This window comes from Maylandia zebra, unplaced genomic scaffold (assembly GCF_041146795.1).
Source record: "Maylandia zebra isolate NMK-2024a unplaced genomic scaffold, Mzebra_GT3a scaffold05, whole genome shotgun sequence".
Taxonomy (NCBI): Eukaryota; Metazoa; Chordata; class Actinopteri; order Cichliformes; family Cichlidae; genus Maylandia; species Maylandia zebra.
Window position 1 is genome coordinate 1 of NW_027490035.1, and position 24363 is coordinate 24363.

The following is a 24363-nucleotide window of genomic DNA, read 5'->3' on the forward strand; positions in this document are numbered from 1 at the left end:
AATTTATCAAATTGAATCATCTTTGTTTAGATGCAAGAAGAATCATATGGAAATGAAAAAGTATAAATATAAATCCAGAGCAAAGATATCTTCTAAATCAGCGTTGCACATGTGCAGCTGCTGGGATTCACTTAAGCATTCGGCTCGTCGCTGTTGCAGATTTTTCTCTCGCTGTTCTGGCTCACAGCGCTGCAAGCACAAAAATAAATATCCCCAAAGGTGTGAAAGGGAGCTAATTAGTAAGAGTATTGCTACTCTCCCCAGGAGTAGTCCAGCAGTAGAAATCAGTCCAATAACAAGGTGTGTAACATCTAGCAGGGTGACAGAAAAACCCAGGGTAACTTCTAAGGACCTCAACATCTCTCTCACATTGCGTTTTTTAAACATGCTTCCATTTGTCACTTCAGTCTTTACTCTGAAATACAGGAAGAGAAATCATGGCTGAAACAACTTCTCATGAAACCAGGGGTGTGGTCCAACAGTCAGTTTGGTGAGGAAGGCTCCTAACTGAGAGAAGTGACCCAGAAGTATCTGTGTAGCAGCCACAATGAATCAAGATCATGAGCTTTATTAACTGATCAAAGTCTCTTCTTTCATCTTCTGTATTATTCAGTTTGCATTGGTAATGCCCATTATTGTAATGCTTTGTTAAGATGAGCAAAACTTTATTTCACTTTGGGTTAGCTGGGATAAGTGATGGATGGAGGGAATTTTACTTCAGCCACAGAAATCCTAAACAGGAAGGAGGAGCAGAGTTACAGTGGATCACTATCCAGCAGGGAAACAAGATTTATTTCAATTTCTTGGCCATGAGTGAGATTTACTAAGTGGGCAAATTATGGTGACGATACCATTCCAGAGTGATCTATTAATAGTGCACCAATTTACATTCAGAGATGCATGCAGCCAGTTCATTTCAGCATTAACCGGCTTTCTACCAACAGCAGCACATGGAGACACTGAATCTGCTAAACTAATTAAAACATTGTTAGTTCAGGTCTTCAGTTTACGTTTCTTTGTGAAAACAGCACAGCAAAGGAGACTCTGTGACGTTTTGATATAAGGGATAAATCTTCTGACCAAACATGCTGGGACTGTGTGAGGTCCTGAGGCTAAGAGTAAGGATTTATCCACAGGAGAGCTGTGTTCTTACAAACCATCCCACTGTGTAAACCTGACATCTGTGGAACAGCTGAGCTGTATGATGTGTACAAGGACACAAAACATTATTTACCATCAGATCCCGAGCCCTCCATGTGTTAATCAAGAAACTGCTGCTGTGCTACATCCATAAATAATGAATAAATTAGGAGCTGAAGCTAAAAGGACAGTTTATTTGTACCATCTTCATGTCAACACATTCAAGAACATCACAGATGAAGAAACATTAAAAACTTCCACACTACATAAAGCAAGAAAAATGGTTTTTCTTGCTTTATGTAGAAAAAACAGAAACATCAAACACCTCCAAGACTCTCTTTGAAAGAACTGAAAACCTTTATTCTCATGGTCCAATCATGAGTGAACTCCCCGATGAAGCCTTGTGTGCTAAAACATGTCAGAGTTTTAAAGGTTAAACATGAGTTTCCAAAACGTTTTGCTGGAGAACAATGAACTATTTGACTGAGTTTCAATTATTTACAGACGAGCAAAACCAGGACAGAGAAAAAAGGACAAAACTGACTCAGTAAAACGACAGAAAATAAGATCCCATGTAAATCTGTATTATGTAGAAGTTCAGCCCAGCAACCAGTTCAGTTCAACACAAGTTTAAATGATTCTATCTGAACTCTGTGGAGCCTGATCTCAAGCTTTTTGAGTCTGACACTGAAACCAGAGGATCTTTCTGTCTCTTCAGATTCACTGTGATCCAGTGATGGGAGTGATTTCAGCCCTGAGTGATCACGCTGATGTTTGCACAGAGCAGACAATGAGGTGAATGTTTGGGCACATTGGTAACAGTGAAACAGTTTATTAGTAACGTGGGATCGTTTGTGTTCGGAGTATGAACTGAGATTCCTGAAGCTCTTGTCACACTGGTCACAGCTGTAGTTTCCTTCCATGTGTGTACGTTCATGATAGTTACGACTACATGAATCTGAGAAGCTTTTGTCACAGTGTCTGCACTTGTATGGTTTCTCTCCTGTGTGGACTCGTTTGTGTCTTTTAAGCTTACTTGCAGTGGTGAAGGATGACCCACACTGATCACAGAGGTGCTTTTTAACCCCACTGTGAATCAGTTCATGTCGTTTTAAGTCACCTGATGTGGTGAAGCTTCTCCCACATTCTTTGCAGTATTTCAGTTTGTCTCCAGTGTGTCTACGTTGATGTGTTTTTAGGGTCTGTTGCCAACTGAAAGTTTTTCCACAGACGTCACAACGAAAGTCTTTCCCACCACCACAGTGATGACAGGGTTGAGAACTGGATCCATCTGTGTCGCTCTGCTTCTAAACAAAGACACAAAGACAGTGTAAGTCAGTCCTTCAACATTTTTATCCTGAACGTCGCCTGAAATAAAGAGCATCTCTGCAGACGTCCAATTACATTTGACTGTTTCAGTTAACACACTCAGTTTACTGGGCTGCAATAACTACAATACTACCACCATAATACTACAGTAATACTAAAATCATAACTGACATGAAAATCTGAATAATCACTCAGAGCTGCTTTTCCATGCAGTAGAATTGCTAACATGCTAACACAGTTTAATGAGCAGAGTTGTTCCAAACAGTCAGGCTAAAATGACAAGATAACAATATAAATACATACCTCACAGTAACTGCACTTGTAGAGTCTCTTTCTGCTGTGGATCTGTTGGTGTTGTCTCAGGTGATGTGGAGATTTAAAAGTCTTCTCACACAGGTCACATTTATAAGGTCGTCCCTCAGTGTGGGTAAACATGTGTTGTTTTAACTGTGTGTCTGTAGCAAAGTATTTGCCACACTGTTCACAGCAGTACACATCATGTCTGGTGTGAATGCGTAGGTGTATATTTCGGTTCCCTCTCCGGCTGAAAGTTTTTCCACAGATGTCACAGCTGTATGCCTTAATTCCAGAGTGGGTAACTAGATGACTCTGTAAGTTGCTACTGCGAGTAAAAGCTCTGCCACACTGATCACAGCTGTACGCTTTAACTCCACTGTGGATGAGTTGGTGTGTTTTTAGGGAACGCTTCAAGGAAAAAGACTTTCCACACAACTCACAGCTGAACGGTCTCTCTCCAGTGTGGATGACCTGATGCTGTTTTAGTTTATCCTTCCTAGCAAACTCCTTCCCACACTCGTCACAGCTGTATGCCTTAATTCCAGAGTGGGTAAGTAGATGATTCTGTAAGTTCCAACTGTGAGTAAAAGCTCTGCCACACTGATCACAGCTGTACGCTTTAACTCCACTGTGGATGACCTGATGGTGTTTTAGATTAGCCTTCAAAGTAAAACCCTTCCCACACTCGTCACAGGTGTGTGTTTTCTCTCTCTTTCTTGGTTGAGGTTTGTCGGCCTCCTGAGAGCGCTGACTTCTGGCTCCATGTTGGTCCTGCAGTGACAGAGATACAAACAGAGGCAGTGAGTGAAATGCAGTCGTGGAACAAACTCAACCTTCAAACTCCCTCCATTAACACTAGTTTTAAACCTGAAGGTGGAGCGTGGCACCAAACACCTTAAAGGTCTCTTATCCCCACCTGCTGGTAGTTCTAACACATTACATCCAACCTGCTGTTAAAAATAATTCATGACTGTTCAAACACTAAAATCATGCCCATCCCTCCTGATTGCACGCGCAAATAATATAAATTATATTATTTTATAATTTATATTATTTTGTTGTTTCTAATACATATTTCTATATTTTGTATAGATTTATACATAATTATTCAGTGATAATAAATCCTATGTTTGTTTATTTGTTTATTCAAAAAGAACCCCATTAGCTTCCATGTTGCTCGTCTTCCGTCAAATACTATCACATAAAATATTATACAGTAAAGTGGATTCAAGATATCCACATGATTTGGGTCTTACATCCACAATGAGGTTTCACAATTGTTAAAATATAAGCAATCAATAATAATAATAATAATAATAATAATAATAATAATAATAACAACATTGAGGCACATTACACAAATTTCAAAAACAAACCATCTCTTACAATATTTACAACAACTAAAAGTTCTGTAAATCGGCTTTTAAATGTTCGTTGAAGTTTTGAATAGTAGCTAATAATTCTCTAATTTTATAAGGCAATTTATTCCACTTAAACGTTGCTCTAAATATAACAGTTTTACAAAAAGTTACTTTTAACTCGAGCATTTACTAAATTGCAGTTTGTTGAAAACTGTGTAATATGATTATGTATTTCATCTGGATACTGCAGCTGAGCAGAAATAAATGTGGTGTGTTTAAGAGAATTGCTTTCTTTATAAATACAAGTAAGCCATAGAATATTTTAGCCTGTACAGGAAGCCAAGAAAGTTGATTATGCATTTTATCAATATTATTATAGTATGAACATCTTAACACTAATCTGGACGCCTTATTCTGGACTAACTGAAGTCTGTTAAGATCTGTCTTATTAGCTGCTGACCAAATGATTGAACAATACTCCAGATGAGACATTACTAGTGCATTAATGACATCTTTCATAACTGAAGAAGTGATACACAAAGAGCATTTCATAGCCATAGCTATGCCTTGTCCCATTTTCTTAATAACAGAGTCGATGTGCTGAGACCATGAAAGGTGGTGATTTATGGTAACTTCTTATGAGCGCCTGCAATCGTTCTGGTGCTGTGACATGAAAACAAACGCTGACCCGAGACTCTGGCACACAGTTTTGCCTCTTTTGATCATTTTAATGTGTGATTAGTGCACAATCAGGGTGCCTTTCATGTAGGGCTGGGCTATATCATACCGTTGACGGTAATACCGGTATAATGTTGGGCAACGATAAGAAAATGAAATATCACGATAGAATATGGGTAAAACGCGCATGCGCAGTGCTTTTGTTTTCATACGCACATGGAGGAAAAAACATGGCGGTGACGGAGAATGAGAAGGGTGAAAGCGGATCGTTGAATGAAACAGATGAACCAGAATTGGTTTGTAAAAATGCTTCAACTTCAGTGGTGTGGAACTGGTTTAGCTTTCGTACGTCAGATACACAACAAACACTATTTGTGGTAGGACATGCTAGCAGGCCGTCGTTATTACCGTGTTTTTTGTGGAGTTGTAAAGTATTTTGTCTCGCGTCAATTATATCATCTGCTACATCGTTATCGCACATTTTCAAATGTATATCGTGATAAATATTTTTGGTCATATCGCCCTGCTCTGTCTGTCACCTTCTGTGTTGAGCTCATAGTTTCCTCTGTAGTGGCTGAGCTGAGTCCAAGAAGCTGAAAATGTTCCTCTGCTGCTCCGTCAGACTCTTCTCCTCCTGCTGATCAGCTGGGACACAAAACAGATCTTTGTTAGGCTCCACACTGCACTGAAGAGTCAAAGTGTCTCATATGTTCATCTGACAAGTAAAAGAACACATTTTTGCTTCCCGAGGTGGGAAACTTGTTGGAAACAAACACAAAAGGCTTGAGCACTGATACCTGGCATTGCTGGCATTGAAAGATGCAATGCCAGCAATGAGGATTGTCAAGACTAAAACAATCATTAAGCAAAGACAACTAATCCCCACCACGATTTTTTGATACGGGCAACCGCCCGTATCAAAAACCGCTACTGAGTGTCACAAGTTAATCTGGCTGTAGGCTATGGTACTTGGCCAGAGGTTGCGCTGGTTGACTCGACTCCATTTGAGTGCACACAAAGTAAATTGCACACTTTAGCTGTGCAGCGAAAATGAAAATCGCCCGTATCAAAAACCGCTACTGCCTATACTACTGTGCTGTGATGTCGCTCGTAAGGGTGAAACTCATTGTGAAACGTTTGAGAACCACTGCTACAGAACAATGGAGATTTCCGTTATATGGTAACACCCTCAACTCACGTGACGCCCAGAATTGTACAATACTGATGCTCGAGAGCGCGCGTGTGATGCAAGTATGTGTAGAGTGTTGAGCGCGTGATCAGTGGTGAGAAAAACAAACCACGAAACTTGACCTTTCTTTACTCGTGGCTCACTTGCACTTCTAATCTATTCTTTTGCACACACGCACACACAGCCAGCTGCTGTTTCCTGTTTTGCTACACTCTGGAGAGCCCCGCCTTTAACGGTCTCCTCTCACAGAGAGCAACAGAAAACTTAAAAAAAACTCGAGATTGACTGAACTCAGTTCAAAGTTACCTTGACACTTACCTTTAGATGTGAGAGGTAGCGATGGTCCGCTTGAAGCTGACGCTCCGGTGCGTGTGTGAAAAAGATCAACATACTGCTTCAGAAGCACCGTGTCGAGGCTTGATTCGTTTGGCCAGAGTCACGTGATTAGTGACGTCTGAAGCTTCATTTAGAATGTACTTTTTAAAAATTGAACTTTATTGAAACACAATAAGTATACAACATACAAACACATGAAGTTTAAGAAAGAACAGAACATGAACATACAAAATCAGGGGTAAAAAATTATCTCATCAGTATGCGCAAAAATCAACATATATATATTGTTCTGAGAGCCTTTTTGTTGGTTGAGTCTGATATTGATTGTATGTACAATTCCATATCCTTCTAAAAAGGCAGAAATATGGTGATTTATTAATAAACTTACATTTATGGATAAAAAATTAGCCAAAAGTATTAACAAATTTATTATAAAAAAACATTTATCATTCTTCCTGGTGAACTTAAAGAAACAGAATAAAACATTTTCCCATCATTAAGAAAACTCCCTTAAAATATGGACAATAACAAAACTGTTAAATTCTTCCAGAATCTCTGTGTAGAGGAACAGTACCAAAAAAGATGTGCTACAGTTTCTGGATGATCCCCACAGAAAGTTCAATTAGTATTTATGTGTCTTTTAAATGTTACCATATAGTGACTGGCTGGGTAACATTTATGAAGAATTTTACATGAGATATCCTTCACCTTGTTTGCAATTAGATATTTATGGGATCATCCAGACTGTCTTCCAGGTGATATCTGGAACATGTCGGTTCCAGTAAGATATTATATATATGGGAGAGACACGATATCTTCTTGGAATAAACTACGTATTCTCTTATTGCTGTTACCAAGTTCCTGTGAAAAGCAGATTTTTCCCACTGCTGACTCAGCTGGATCAGAGAGAGTGACTGAGGTAGATATTGAACTGTCAGTGTTTTTATATAACATTAAAGTACCTGAGGGTATGGCACCAAGCACCATTGAGAATTCCCAAACACTTACGGGAAAATTATAAAATGTAAGGAATTCATTGTAAGTAAGTCGTACTCCCTCTTTATTAACCAGCTGAGCCACCAATAGGATCCCATTTTGGGCCTAAGTTTCCAGGAAAAGTGATTTATTTTTAAATAAAATATCTCTCTTGTTCCAGATGAGGTGGACGTCACAACAATGTGATTGGTCACTGGCAATGTTGAACCTGGAACAACATTTATTATGATGATGTGGGAACAACACCGACACGAGGATATCAGATCATTCCAGGATGAAGGTCAAAGGGAAAGTCCCCGGGACGCTTCCGGTTATGTTTCCATCCGGCGTAGTCATCTGACCGGTCCGTGCTATATCGCCCGTCTTGACCCGGAGTGGTACAACGTTTTGTAGGAAAGTTGGATCGATTCTCTCTCTCCCTCTCTTTCTCACTCTTACAAAAATAATAAATTCTCTGGGGGGGGGGCTTCTCATACATTTATGGTACCTGACGGAGGAAACATTGACCGGGATTGAACCGACGGTCGTCTGACTCCTTCTTGATGTGCGTAAAACAAGGCCATTTTCTTTTAGGGTTTCTGTCTATTTTCTGTTAATGGGAAAACCCGTTGTAAAAAGTAGCTACACAGGGAGTGCAGAATTATTAGGCAAGTTGTATTTTTGAGGAATAATTTTATTATTGAACAACAACCATGTTCTCATGTTCTCTATCTTTTGTAAGTAGTTTTTAGTTTGTTTTTAGTTTTAGCTATTTTAGGGGGATATCTGTGTGTGCAGGTGACTATTACGGTGCACAATTATTAGGCAAATTAACAGAAAACAAATATATACCCATTTCAATTATTTATTTTTACCAGTGAAACCAATATAACATCTCCACATTCACAAATATACATTTCTGACATTCAAAAACAAAACAAAAACCAATCAGTGACCAATATAGCCACCTTTCTTTGCAAGGACACTCAAAAGCCTGCCATCCATGGATTCTGTCAGTGTTTTGATCTGTTCACCATCAACATTGCGTGCAGCAGCAACCACAGCCTCCCAGACACTGTTCAGAGAGGTGTACTGTTTTCCCTCCTTGTAAATCTAACATTTGATGATGGACCACAGGTTCTCAATGGGGATCAGATCAGGTGAACAAGGTGGCCATGTCATTAGTTTTTCTTCTTTTATACCCTTTCTTGCCAGCCACGCTGTGGAGTACTTGGACGCGTGTGATGGAGCATTGTCCTGCATTGTCATATTTTTCTTGAAGGATGCAGATTTCTTCCTGTACCACTGCTTGAAGAAGGTGTCTTCCAGAAACTGGCAGTAGGACTGGGAGTTGAGCTTGACTCCATCCTCAACCCGAAAAGGCCCCACAAGCTCATCTTTGATGATACCAGCCCAAACCAGTACTCCACCTCCACCTTGCTGGCGTCTGAGTCGGACTGGAGCTCTCTGCCCTTTACCAATCCAGCCACGGGCCCATCCATCTGGCCCATCAAGAATCACTCTCATTTCATCAGTCCATAAAACCTTAGAAAAATCAGTCTTGAGATATTTCTTGGCCCAGTCTTGACGTTTCAGCTTGTGTGTCTTGTTCAGTGGTGGTCGTCTTTCAGCCTTTCTTACCTTGGCCATGTCTCTGAGAATTGCACACCTTGTGCTTTTGGGCACTCCAGTGATGTTGCAGCTCTGAAATATGGCCAAACTGGTGGCAAGTGGCATCTTGGCAGCTGCACGCTTGACTTTTCTCAGTTCATGGGCAGTTATTTTGCGCCTTGGTTTTTCCGCACGCTTCTTGCGACCGTGTTGACTATTTTGAATGATTGTTCGATGATCACGCTTCAGAAGCTTTGCAATTTTGAGACTGCTGCATCCCTCTGCAAGATGTCTCACTATTTTTGACTTTTCTGAGGAAGGAAAGGATGTTGCCTAATAATTATGCACACCTGATATAGGGTGTTGATGTCATTAGACCACACCCCTTCTCATTACAGCGATGCACATCACCTAATATGCTTAATTGGTAGTAGGCTTTCAAGCCTATACAGCTTGGAGTAAGACAACATGCATGAAGAGGATGATGTGGACAAAATACTCATTTGCCTAATAATTCTGCACTCCCTGTAGGGACAGCAAGTAGGCCTGCAGAGCGAGAGCGAAGTGCTCTAATAGGGTGATATGGTACTACAAGGTCATTAAGATAAGATGGGGCCTGATTATTTAAGACCTTGTATGTGAGGAGCAGGATTTTGAATTCAATTCTGGATTTAACAGGAAGCCAATGAAGGGAAGCCAAAACAGGAGAAATATGCTCTGTCTTTCTAGTCCCTGTCAGTACTCTTGCTGCAGCATTTTGGATTAGCTGAAGGCTTTTCAGTGAGTTTTTAGGACATCCTGATAATAATGAATTACAGTAGTCCAGACTGGAAGTAATAAATGCATGAACTAGTTTTTCAGCATCACTCTGAGACAGGATATTTCTAATTTTAGAGATGTTGCGTAAATGGAAGAAGGCAGTCTTATATGTTTATTTAATATGTGCATTGAAGGATATATCCTGGTCAAAAATGACTTCAAGGTTCCTCACAGCATTACTGGAGGCCAAGGTAATGCCATCCAGAGTAAGAATCTGGTTAGATAACATATTTCTAAGACTTTCAGGGCCGAGTACAATAACCTCAGTTTTATCTGAATTAAGAAGCAGAAAGTTAGCGGCCATCCAGATTTTTATGTCTTTAAGACATTCCTGCAGTTTAACTAATTGGTGTGTGTTACCTGGTTTCATGGATAGATAGAGCTCCGTGTCATCTGCATAGCAGTGAAAATTTATGCTATGTCTTCTAATGATGCTGCCTATGGGAAGCATGTATAATGTAAATTGAATTGGTCCTAGCACTGAACCCTGTGGAACTCTATAATTGACCTTAGTGTGTGAAGAGGACTCTCCATTTACATGTACAAATTGGAGTCTATTAGATAGATATGATACAAACCACTGCAGCACAGTACCTGTAATACCTACAGCATGTTCTAATCGCTCTAATAGGATATTATGGTCAACAGTATCGAACGCAGCACTAAGGTCTAACAGGACAAGCACAGAGATGAGTCCTCTGTCAGAGGCCATAAGAAGATAATTTGTAACCTTCACTAAAGCTGTTTCTGTGCTGTGCTGAGCTCTGAAACCTGACTGAAACTCTTCAAATAAGCCATTCCTCTGCAGATGATCTGTTAGCTGTTTGACAACTACTCTTTCAAGGATTTTTGATATGAAAGGAAGGTTGGAGATTGGCCTATAATTAGCTAAGACTGCTGGGTCTAGAGATGGCTTTTTGAGTAAAGGTTTAACTACAGCCACCTTGTAGGCCTGTGGTACATAGCTGATTATTAGAGATAGGTTGATCATATTTAAGACTGAAGAATTAATTAATGGCAGGACGTCTTTGAGCAGTTTTGTAGGAATGGGGTATAAAAGACACGTTGATGAGATGATGAGAGATGATGATGAGATAGCCTTTATTTGTCAGTTGCAGGTCTTTTGCCCACAACCGAGATGACAGACCTTGCCGACCGTACATACAATACACAAACATCACATTGGGGAGACAGGTCAGGCTAGGTAGCGAGGAACAAACATTGAAATGTGTAACACAAAAGGATAATACAGGAATGCACAGATATCAACACACCATAGCACAATAAACACAGACAAGCAACATGGGAAAGAGTTCCAGTGTGTACATCTGATCTGGGACCGCTGCAATCTTTCGATTGCGCCTCCAACTGACAAGATGTCTACATCAGAGGGGAGGTAAGCGTTGGAGGTGGCGTTGGATCCGGGGTAGGGAGGGTGATGCGTCGGTGAGTGCTTATCAGTATCAGTATATGTATGTGTGTTTGTGTCCATAGTTCAGCTGAGACAGTGTCCTTCGCCCTGCCAGGCTAAGTAAACAGTCTTCCAGCCAACCCAGGTGGCCTTGCATGGAATGGGAAGGAACAGACTAAACACAGTCGTTATCAGGGTGTTCAGCTCCGGCCTTGCAGCTGGCGCCGAGAGGGTATCCGCATGAAGTGATGGTATTTTTTACTTTAGTGCGAACAGCTCATATGAATTTCAAAGCAGTTCTACAGTCCAACACTGGTCTCTCACTCTCCCATTGGAGAGCCGCGAGCTTCGCCATACTTGCGTTCTGTGATGTTGTCATTTCTTGTGCTCAAGGAGCCAATTTCTGAGAACTCACAGCAGTGTGCCTCCCCGAGATGTAATCCAATTTTGCGCCCAGAGATGTTATTCCGAGCTAGCCCTTCCAAGATGTATCCAGTTTGCAGTCAGAGATCTTATTCTGAGTATTCACAGCAGCCGTAGCCTCTCCAAGATCTTATCCGTGCTGACTCAATGAGCCCATTTTGAGAAACTCACGCCTCTCCCATCGTTCCAATTCCAGTGGGCAGCCTTGTGGGGGTCTGAACAGCCGATTCCGCTTTCTTAATTCTTCGATAAGCCAGGGCCAAGCCAGCTCCGATCAGCCAGAACCCTGTTACCATGGTTCCGAATAGGTAGATATCTTCAGCACTCAGGCTCACCCAAGCCCAAACTTCTCGTTGAGAAAGGGGTGTCAATTGCATTTAGGGACCAGTTGATCCAATCCATAATTCCTCTTTTAGGTTTTAGAGAACAGACTGTGAGAGAGTGTTCCAGGGAAAATACAAAAAAACCCCCACGAGACTAGACAAGGACATAAGCAGGGAAGATTTAGGGAGAGGAGAAAAAGTGCGTCCACCTCCTCCGAGAGCAAAAGAAAGAGCTGATGGTTTGGAGGAAGTAATTATTGAAGTTAACTCAGAAAGATCAATTGGAGAAAAAGAGTCTAACTTAACATCGATGGTACTAAAAGTAGCTGTAGATAATATTACATCTGTGGGATGATTATTGGTAATTTTTTCTCTAATGATAAAAATTTGTTAATATCCAAAGACCAAAAGTCAAGATGCTCGTCAAACTTCACTCCGATTATACAAAAAAGAATCCGAAAAAAGTTCAACCAGTGGCTGCAAAGGGATTTATCTCTGAAAGGTAGAGTTTTAATTACTAAAGCTGAAGGGATATCCCGACTGGCATATGCTGCTCTCTCCTTACATCTGGATAAGAAGATTAGTAAAGACATTGACTGCATGCTCTTTAATTTTATATGGAAAAACAACAGACATATTTTATTTAAAAATAAATCACATTTCCTGGAAACTTGAGTCCAAAATGGGATCCTATTGATGGCTCAGCTGGTTAATAAAGAGGGAGCACTACTTACTTACAATGAATCCCTTACACTATATAATTTTCAAGTCAGTGTTTGGGAATTCTCAATGGTGCTTGGTGCCATACCCTCAGGTACTTTAATGTTATATAAAAACACTGACAGGTCAATATCTACCTCAGTCACTCTCCCTGATCCAGCTGAGTCAGCAGTGGGAAAAATCTGCTTGTCACAGGAACTTGGTAACAGCAATAAGAGAATACGTAGTTTATTCCAAGAAGATATCGTGTCTCTCCCATATATATAATATCTTACTGGAACCGACATGTTCCAGATATCACCTGGAAGACAGTCTGGATGATCCCATAAATATCTAATTGTAAACAAGGTGAAGGAAATCTCATGTAAAATTCTTCATAAATGTTACCCTGCCAGTCACTATATGGCAACATTTAAAAGACACATAAATACTAGTTGAACTTTCTGTGGGGATCATCCAGAAACTGTGACACATCTTTGTTGGTACTGTTCCTCTACACAGAGATTCTGGAAGAATTTAGCAGTTTTGTTATTGTCCATATTTTAAGGGAGTTTTCTTAATGATGGGAAAATGTTTTATTCTGTTTCTTTAAGTTCACCAGGAAGAATGATAAATTTTTTTTATTATACATTTCTTAATACGTTTAGCTAAATTTTCTATCCATAAATGTAAGTTTATTAATAAAATGCCATATTTTTGCCTTTTTAGAAGGATATGGAATAGTACATACAATTAATATCAGACTCAACCAACAAAAAGGCTCTCAGAACAATATTTATATATGTTGATTTTTTTTCGTGTACTCATGTAATTATTGTTTTACCCCTTGTTTTTTTATGTTCATGTTCTGTTCTTTCGTAAACTTCATCTGATGGCGCGTTATGGAAGCCTCGCTTCTGTCAGTCTGCCCCAGGGCAGCTGTGGCTACAAATGTGGTTTGCCTCCACCAGTGTGTGAATGTCAGAGTGATTGAATAGTGGCATTGTAAAGCGCTTTGGGTCCCTTGAAAAGCGCTATATAAATCCAATCCATTATTATTATTATTATTATTATTATTATTATTATTATTATTATTATTAGTTGAAAAACTGTCTAAAGTCTTTAATAAAATGATCAGCATTCTGCTCTACCAGGTGTAACAATTGAGTTTAACATCCAGCCATCCATGAAAACTGAATTTTTTGACATTTAATGGAGTTAGAAGTTAGCAGGAAGTTAGCTCGCTAGCTTCTATCTAAATACAATATAGTCAAAGGAGCTTGCAAAGAAAAGCGTCTGGACTTCTTTAAGTTACTTGAAGACGTTTCACCTCTCATCCGAGAAGCTTCTTCAGTTCTAAGGTCAAATGGTGGAGAGTCCCAGATATAAACCTAGTGGGAGTAACCCCCCACAGAGGGACAAAAGGACCCCCTGATGATCCTCTAATCGCCTGAGACAAGGTGTGAAACTGGGTGTGGGTCCCAATCAGCCAGAGTTTCGGGTGAGTTCATTGTGAAACCTGGCCCCACCTTATCATGCGAATTCCTGAGATCAGATGGCCCAGGATGTGAGTGGGCGTTAAGGCGTCTGGGAAGGGGTTTTGTCTTTCGGGTGAACCAGTTTTTGTCTGAGCGTGTTGCTGGGTCTGAAATGCACCGGGATGTCATGCTTGGAGAAAACTCTCCTGAGTTTTTCTGATACACCGGCTACATAGGGGATGACAATGTTGTTGCGTCTGTCCTTATCAGGACATCTTATCTTGGTCCCTCTGTGGGGGGTTACTCCCACTAGGTTTATATCTGGGACTCTCCACCATTTGACCTTAGAACTGAAGAAGCTTCTCGGATGAGAGGTGAAACGTCTTCAAGTAACTTAAAGAAGTCCAGACGCTTTTCTTTGCAAGCTCCTTTGACTACGATGACCTGGATGACTGAGAACCTTCACAGACATAAATACAATATAGCATGTCCTGACTGCGGGGTTTTGGAAACAATTTGAAACGTACAGCTCTGTTATCACTTCCAACATAAATGAAGACAGAAAACTAAAGTGACGTTTGTAGGGTTACTGAAGTTTGGCTAGCTGGTATATAATGATGTGCTATGTGACTGCTAGCAACACAGCTATGTTAGCATAATATAAACAAGCTAACTTTTTTTTCCACTCGATAAAAGTTAACGTGAGTGTTCTCGGTGGTCAGGAACAAATGTAATCGCATGGCAGGATGCTGTAAAAGGACCAAACTTCAGCCAGGAGAACAACTGAGATAATCTATCCACAATACGAGGTTAGTCATTCATATACTGCTGCGTGGGCTGGGCTGTAGTTACATCCTAAGGTTTTAAAAACTGAGCTTAAATAAATGATTAGCGGTAATAAAAGCCGAGGGAGGTCAACAGTGATCACTGACTGTTTTAGGAGCTTTTTGAGATTAAATAGAAGAAAATACAAAACATTAAACATGTTAACAACACAAAAGCCATATTAAACGCAGACTACTTTAGGCCCGGAAGTAGGATTCGTCACATCATCACTTAACGACCGGATTGAAATCAGTTACACAGCGATTAAAAAGAAACAAAAATGGCAAGAAGCTGTTGTATTATTAACTGCAATAGCCGGTCGCATGTCAGCCACGGGAAGCCGACGTGTAAAGAGATCGGTTGTTATCGGATTACGTCGTTGAAGAGAAATTGTTCAAGCCATGTTTCTGAAGTAACAAAGAGCCAACGGATGGCCTGGATTGCAGCCATTTGAAGACTAAATATAACGTCCCAGAACACTCCAGCTCACAGGTTAGTCTGCTCCAAGCATTTCCACAAAGGTAAGTGTTTTGTAGTAGTTAACATGTAATTTTTCATAACATAATTGGTGATATAAGTTACAAGCAAGTCTGGCGCTGAACAGAAATTGTTGCGCTATGGTCCTTTGTTTATTGTGCATAAATAGTGAATTGTCCTGACACAACATTGCGTTTCGCTTCTGTTATTATGGTACATTGACAAAAACATATACTTTTATTCACAGGATAAAACAGTTTTTTTTTGTATCACTAATTGGCCAGTACAATTACAGCATACAATATTATTGTCACTGCTACATTTCTGTGATGCGTACCAGAAATTATTTCCACTACTAATTAATTACTGTTGAGCTCAAAGGTCCTATTAATAAACTGTTAACGAATGTGTATTTATGAAGACGATTTGTGAGACTGGTAAACTTATGATACGTACGATGGTCTTTCGGTGCATTTCAAGGTCCTGTACCCATCCGTCGGTAAACTGTACCTGGGCTTGTTGCAGTGACCTGAAGTTACTAAAAACGTCATGAGTGTATGCACTCACTCCAAGAACCGTATAATTATAAATATGAGCGTGGTGAAAGTTGGGCAGCATGCTAACGTATTTTGTCCACTCTGTGTGCTCGTCAGGGTCTGACCCTTTCACTCGTTTGATTTTTTCCTCGTATCTTTTCTTTGACTTTTCATCAAGTCTGTCTTTGTACGGACCGGCATTGTTCTCCTTTGTTTTTTACATACCTTTTTTGGGGGGCAAAGAAAAAGCAAGAAGGTATTGGAACCGGAGAATGAACGTTTTGCGGTGCTGCAAATGCTTGCATTTGATTCATTGGTTTGATTGTTTTGCCACTAGTACCCGGCATGCAATGCGCGAAAGTCACGTGGTCTGTCAATCTCTATTCTGGGTGTCACGTGGGTTGCAGGTGTTACCATATAAGGGAAATTACCATTGTTCTGTAGCAGTGGTTCTCAAACGTTTCACAATGAGTTTCACCCTTACGAGCGACATCAAAGCGCAGTAGTATAGGCCTATTTAACACCACATACACATGAAGACGTTTCACCTCTTATCATCCGAGAAGCTTCTTCCGTTCTAAGGGTCAAATGGTGGAGAGTCCCAGATTTAAATGTATTTCAAGCTTCTTAAAGAAGTCCAGACACTTTTCTTTCCAAGCTCCTTAGACTACGATGACTGAGAACCTTCACAGACACCACATACACATATTTGCCAACATTCAAAAGGTGTGTGGGTGTGGGCCAGGTCCTTCGAAAATCTGGTAGGCTGGACGTGACTGATTGTGAGGTTGGACGGTCTAGCCTTCAGAATTGCATCACAACCTCTCTCAGTGGAGTGAAACTTTGCCGTCTGCTCCTTGCTATCTAAAATATAACCGGACGCATAAATTCTTGACCATCTCACACTTTTGTTTAATCAGTTTTCTGTTTGACGTGTTTTCAGCTGTGTGAAACTCCCAGAGGAACCCTCCCGAGGGAATAATAATGTTTTATTGTGTATGAATGCGAGAGTGAATGAATAGTGGCATTGTAAAGCGCTTTGGGTGCCTTGAAAAGCGCTATATAAATCCAATCCATTATTATTATTATTATTATTATTTATTTAATTTAATAACTTTGATCTCAGCCTAACTGATTTAGTCAGGAACAAATAAAACACTGAAAAAAGCCAAACAATAATATTTTTAAGTTGTCTGAGTCAGCGGTCCCCAACCTTTTTTGCGCCACGGACCGGTTTATGCCCGATAATATTTTCACGAACCGGCGTTTAAGGTGTCGCGGATACAACAAAATAAAACTAGTACTGGTACCGAAAAAAAGAAGATTTATTCATAACACACGTGAAAAGACCCAGGAATAATAATAATGGATTGGATTTATATAGGGCTTTTCAAGGCACCCAAAGCGCTTAACAATACCACTATTCATTCACTGGTGGAGGCAGCTATAGTTGTAGCCACAGCTGCCCTGGGGCAGACTGACAGAAGCGAGGCTGCCATATCGCGCCATCGGCCCCTCTGGCCAACACCAGTAGGCAAGTAGGGTTAAGTGTCTTGCACAGGGACACAACGACCAGGACAGAGAGCCCAGGGATCGAACCGGTGACCTTCCAGTTACAGATGCGATTCCCAACCCCCTGAGCCACGGTCGCCCATTAAACAGAGTTAACGATAACAAAATAACACTGAAAACCGATATAAACCCTGAAAACCATACATTTCACACCTGAGCCTCAACTCTCGCAGCCGGTACCAAACGACTCACGGACCGGTACCGGTCCGAGACCCGGGGATTGGTTGAAACAATGACGGCTCGTGCGATCTGACACTGATGTTCCTTGAGTATGAACTTCAGCTTGGATCTCTTTAGAAGTCTTTCTGGGCTCTTTTGTTACCTTTCGGATTATCCGTCTCTTTGATCTGTCATCACTTTTCCTCCTGCGGCCACATCCAGGGAGGTTGGCTACAGTTTCATGGATCGTAAATTTCTGAATAACATGTGCAACTGTAGTCACAGGAACATCTAGCTGCTGGTAGATGGTCTTATAGCCTTTAACTTTAACATGCTTGTCTATGATTTTCTTTCTGATCTCCTGAGACAACTCCTTCCTTTGCTTCCTCTGGTCCATGTTGAGTGTGGTACTCACCATGTCACCAAACAACACCTGGAGTCCTATATATAGGCCCACTGACTTATTACAAGATTGTAGACACCTGTGATGCTGATTAGTGGACACACCTTGAATTAACATGTCGCTTTGGTCACATTCTTTTCATTCTTTTCTAGGGGTACCATCATTTTAGTCCAGCCCTGTTTCATCCATTTATTATTTAAATAATTCAGTTGAAGCATGGTTGAAAAGCAATGTCTGATTTTCATTGGTTAAGATTCATAGAATTTTATTTATTATTACTTTTGTCAGATTAAAGTTTTTTTCTGTGACCATTGTGAGTTCTTCTTTCATTGACTGAAGGGTACCAACAATTTTGTCCACGTCTACAGCGCTACTCCCTCGGACCGAGAAACTCCTCTCTCGGGCCTGGGTGACGGTATTGCTCTTGAGCTCATGTAGAGCACACTGTCCTTGCTAGAGACAGATGAAGGCGGATTCCTCTTCACTCAAGTCTTCCTCCGACAGCTGGCTTCGCCAATTCACTGTTGCTGGCTGCAAAGGGTTACTACTCACTTGCAGAAGGGGCCCCCACGTTTTCTGGTACACTCTCTCTCCCAGAAGAGCCCCGGGAACGCTTGTCGTCTTTGCATACCTCCACAATTACATATTGTTTAGTCTTTAAAAAAAAAATTGAGGTTTTCCGTGTACCACCAGAGAGAGACTAAGTACTACTAGTGGTATGTGTACCACAGTTTGAGAACCACTGTTCTAAACCATGCTGTGAAACTCCTGGGGACCACCCCTTAAGGGTGAGATTAAAAGTATATGTGTATGACTGAGGGGCTGCCCCTCAGATCTGCTCTGGGAGAAACATAAGAATGTAGAAGAGGTGAAGGGAGTGTGTTTTTAAAAAAAATAAACAAACAAATACGTTCGATAAAGTGCTTTCGGTTCGGTATGCATATGTATCGAACAATACAAAATCTTTTATTTGTTTTATCAACTTTTCTTCCGACGATGCTGTCTGTGTTGAGCGCTCAGTAGATCTGTGTTCGACTACCCCGCCTAGGCTGCACTGTCGAGTGCAGATCCACTGAGCGCAGCGCAAGCTAGCAAGACAGAAGCCAAGCTCGTTGCAATATGGCAACTGCCTCAACGCTACCCGAAATTGAACCTCCCCCACCTTCATTCAGATCTGGCGTTTGAAACTATCTTGATGTTCATGTGAAGCATGACCCTGAAGGTAAGCGCGTCATGGACAAAAGTAAAACAGTATGTCGAATGTGCCACGCAATGCTCAATTGGTGGGAACTAGTGCGTTAGCGCAGTTAGCTCGTTAACATGTTGATGCCGTCCAGCCCCACGCACACGATCCATGGTAACTCATTAAGGGAGATTTGCAGCGTTATGGCGTTAACGTCATTTTAACGAGTTTAACGCTGACAGCACTAGTGGGAACACAATGAATATGTCTACACATTTATGCCGACATCATCCTAGTGCAAAGACAAGTGGAAGCAGACAAAAACAACAAGCACACATGCCACAAACGTTACCAGAGTCATTTAGGCAGCCGTTAGCACATGATTCTCCTTATGGGGACCTGATATGTTTAATATGCTGCTGAGAGTATAGCCCAGAAGAAGCGTATAGAATAGCTTTTTTTTTGGAAAGAGCCATTTCTCTGTAATAAACTCTTTTCCAAGATGATTGAGTTTTCTATCAGATTTATTTATTTTTGTTGTTTCATCAACATTAAATTTAAAAACTGTACTTTTGAGTTAAAATATATATTTATAATTTTAATAAATGACAAATTAAAAAGGCATGAACATTTTTTTTTGTATCGAAAAAATATTGAACTGTGACACCAAAGTATCGAACTGAACTGTGAATTTTGTGTATCGTTGCACCCCTAGTTGGAGGTAAAAGTGCTATAATGAAAAACATTTCAAGGAAATGTAAAAAAAAATGTATTCCAGGATAAAACTCAGCTGTCTTTGTCTTATCGGTGCAAATCGGTGTGTCGGCCCACTGGGCATTTGATTCTAATAACAGGCCTCAGTCTCTCCTGCTACTGGTCTGCCATACTGCTAAATTTGGTATCCGTGCTCAAACCTTTTGTGTCTGTTTGCCCACTTGGGGAAGCAAAATTTTTTTGTTTTTTGTTGTCAGATGAACATATGAGACACTTTGACTCTTCAGTGCAGTGTGGAGCCTAACAAAGATCTGTTTTGTGTCCCAGCTGATCAGCAGGAGGACAAGAGTCTGACGGAGCAGCAGAGGAACATTTTCAGCTACTTGGACTCAGCTCAGCCACTACAGAGGAAACAATGAGCTCAACACAGAAGGTGACAGACAGAGCAGGGCGATATGACCAAAAATATTTATCATGATATACATTTGAAAATTTGCGATAACAATGTAACTGACGATATGATTGACCCGAGACAAAATACTTTACAACTCAACAACTTTATTAGTGCAAAAAAAAAAACCCCATTAATGTATTTTCACTTAAACCAACAGCTGTTTTTTATGTGCATTAAAGTTATATAAAAATTTAACAGTGCAAATACAAATGCCTTGGAGCAAATGTCAGCCAATTTCCTCTGGAAATGCCTTTTGGTTAAACTGTCAGCAAGCCATTTGCATTTGCACTGTTAATTTTTTATATAACTTTAATGCTGGACCCAATGCAATTTGCATACCGCCATAACCGCTCAACGGACGACGCCATCTCCACTGCACTCCATCTTGCCCTGACACACTTGGACAAGAAGGACTCACACGTCCGAATGCTGTACATAGATTTCAGCTCAGCATTTAACACGATCATCCCCCAACAACTGATCGGAAAGCTGAGCCTGTTAGGCCTGAACACCTCCCTCTGCAACTGGATCCTGGACTTTCTGACCGGAAGGCCTCAGTCAGTACGGATCGGGAACTGCACCTCCAGCACCACCACACTGAGCACTGGGGCCCCACAAGGCTGTGTGCTCAGTCCTCTGCTGTTCACACTGCTGACTCATGACTGTGTAGCAACACACAGTTCAAATCACATCATTAAATTCGCTGATGACACGACCGTGGTGGGTCTCATTAGCAAGAACGACGAGTCAGCGTACAGAGAGGAAGTGCAGAGACTAACGGACTGGTGTAAGGACAACAACCTGTCTCTGAATGTTGACAAGACAAAAGAGATGGTTGTTGACTTTAGGAGGACACGAGGCGACCACTCACCGCTGAGCATCAACGGCTCCTCTGTGGAGATCGTTGACAGCACCAAATTCCTGGGTGTACACCTGGAGAAGGACCTCGGCTGGTCCCTCAACACCAGCTCCCTGCACAAGAAAGCCCAACAGCGTCTCTTCTTTCTGAGAAGACTGAGAAAGGCCCGGCTTCCACCACCGATCCTGACCACCTTCTATAGAGGAACTATTGAGAGCATCCTGAGCGGCTGCATCACTGTCTGGTTTGGGAGCTGTGCCATATCAGACCGCAAGACCCTACAGCGGATAGTGGGAACAGCAGAGAAGATCATCGGGGTCTCTCTACCCTCTATTGAGGACATCTACACCACACGCTGCATTCGCAAAGCCACCAGCATTGTGGCTGATCGGACACACCCCTCTCACACACTCTTTACACTCCTGCCATCTGGAAAAAGGTACCGAAGCATTCGGGCACGCACATCCAGACTGTGCAACAGCTTTTTTCCACAAGCCATCCGTCTCCTCAGCAAAAAGGGACTGACTGATAAACACGCACACACACATACACTAACATTATCACTCAGCTTAACTCAAATACCTCAAAACATTGAGACTGGACTGACTAACCAACACAAAGCGCAAACACACTGACCTACACCACCAAACCATCGCACACACCAACCTGTAAATGCTCTTTTGCACAATATTATTACTAGATATATTATATATTATTTTTTTTTTTGCACTAACTTGTCTTGTAGCACCTTGGTTCCTGGAGGAACGTTGTTTCGCCTCACTGTGTATTTTTAAACTGTATATGGTTGAAGTGACAATAAAGTTGAACTTGAACTAATGCACATAAAAAACAGCTGCTTGTTTAAGTGAAAATACATTGATGGTGTTTTTGCACTAATAAAGTTGTCAATTATATCGTCAATTATATTGTTTTCACAAATTTTCAAATGTATATCGTGATAAATATTTTTGGTCATATCGCCCTGCTCTACTTTCATGTGTTACTGTTTAGGCTTATATGTGTTTGATGTTTGGTTTCTTTTTCTTAATGTAAAAAACCCTTAGGTTACAATCAGACATTTTTCTTCACTGAACCAAGCTGGTCATTTTACCAGCTCAGCTCTAATTCATATGACAGATAATATATGGTATAAACATCTAGATGATGGGAAAGTGGTATTCTTGTACTTTAGTGCTGCATTTGATTTGATAAATGATGATCTTTTGATTGATAAACTAAAATGTTATGGATTTTCACCAGCTGCTTTGTGCTGGGTGAAAAGTTATTTGGACAGAAGATAGCAGAAGGTTTATTGTAATGGTTATTTCTCAGTTACGAACTGCGGTTTACCCCAAGGCAGCTGCCTTGCTCCACTTCTCTATTCAGTTTCCACTAATGATCAGCAATATGTCTTGACTTAATCTTGGGTAAATAAACAGTATGTTTTGTGAGACTGACATGCTTGATTCAGCTGAACAGTGTCTCGTCATCTCTTTGCTGAAATGCACTCTCTGTATGCTCTTTGTGGATTATAGCTCGGCATTTAACACCATTCTTCCATACAAACTGGACGCCAAGCTAAAAGAACTAGGGCTTCCTCACAGCACCTGTAAGTGGATCAATAGCTTCCTCACTGACCGCAGACAGAGAGTGAGAGTGGGATGTTACACATCTCCAGCCCTAAATCTAAGCACTGGGTCGCCACAGGGCTGCGTGCTTAGTCCACTGCTCTACTCGCTTTATACACACGACTGCGCCCCCGCCCACCAGAGCAACACCATTGTAAAGTTCGCAGATGACACTACTGTGGTGTGGCTCATATCTGGGGGAGATGAGTCTGCCTACAGAGATGAGGTGGAGCGGCTGTCTTCATGGTGCAAGGATAATAACCTTCTCCTAAACACGAAAAAGACCAAAGAACTCATAATTGACTACAGAAGACACAAGACAGAAATCCAACCACTAATCATCAGCGACGACCATGTGGAGAGGGTGGCAGAGTTCCGCTTCCTGGGAGTCAGCATAGAGGGAAACCTATCCTGGAGTGTGAATACCTCTGAGCTACTGAAAAGGACACAACAGAGACTGTACTTTCTGAGAGTGCTTAGGAAGAACAACATCACACAGAGACTGCTGGTGTCTTTTTACAGAGCCTCCATCGAAAGCATACTAACGTACTGCATAGGCATATGGTACGCTAGCTGCACAGTGGCTCAGAGGAAAGCACTCCAGGGAGTAATCAACGCTGCCCAAAGGACAATCGGCTGCCCTCTCCTCAAACTGAAAGATCTACACAGTTCTCGCTGCCTCAAAAGAGCCCATAACATCATAAAGGACACCTCACACCCTGGACACTCCATGTTCGAACTGCTGCCTTCAGGCAAACGGTATAGAACAACACACACAAGGACTAACCGACTCAAACACAGTTTCTATCCAATTGCAATATCATGTCTTAATGCTACAAAAAGTAGATGACTCTCATTGCCCTGGTTGTCATTTGTGCCCTTGATGTTGGAATGCTTTTAGACATGTTTTGTTGGATGCGCTAACAAACTGATTGAGTGATTGATAGTTTGAGTGGTATATCAACTAGGTTATATGTTGAGTGTCTGTATGGGGCCTTAGGCCTGGATTGCGTGGGTGTATTTACCGTATGAGAATACTGTATTTTATATGTATTTTTATCCTTTATATCCTATCTATTATAGTTTTTTAAGTATTTATCTTTCGTGATGTTGCACTGACCGGAGACATCTTTCAATTTCATTGTACTTGTGACAATGACAATAAAGAATATTCATTCAGTCATATTCATTCATTCATTCATTATTTATATTCATTCACTCTGTGGGATCCAACTCGAGTCCCAGGCGCTGAAAGGTGGAGGCAGAACACACTTCTCCGAACGGGCTCCGGAACTGTGTCCTAGAGTGAACTTGGAGCCCGGGCTTGTCCGGCTCCGATCTCCCCCATGGGGGATGTTAGGCATGTTGTTCTTCTTGTGGTCCGACTGCTTGGCTGGTGATGGGGCACCCTGAGCAGCAGCAGGCGGGACATGTTTCCTGGGCCAATGGGTCTTAGGGTTCTGTGATCCTAGGGGACCCTGGGC

General features: G+C 41.3%; 1 protein-coding gene across 2 annotated transcripts; it reads right to left on the reverse strand.

Moving 5' to 3' along the window:
- Positions 1–1314: 1314 nt before the first annotated feature.
- Positions 1315–6419, reverse strand: LOC143415814 (uncharacterized). 2 transcript variants are annotated; one of them, XM_076881220.1, is made up of 4 exons: positions 6313–6419; positions 5345–5450; positions 2773–3537; positions 1315–2447 (listed from the first exon to the last, which is right to left on the reverse strand). In XM_076881220.1, exons 2-4 carry the CDS (start codon positions 5360–5362, stop codon positions 1755–1757), a joined length of 1476 nt encoding a protein of 491 aa, XP_076737335.1. In that variant the 5' UTR covers positions 5363–5450; positions 6313–6419; the 3' UTR covers positions 1315–1754. The 2 variants fall into 2 exon arrangements, with proteins under 2 accessions (XP_076737335.1, XP_076737336.1); XM_076881221.1 differs by lacking the exon at positions 6313–6419 and having other exon boundaries at positions 5345–6076.
- Positions 6420–24363: the final 17944 nt, after the last annotated feature.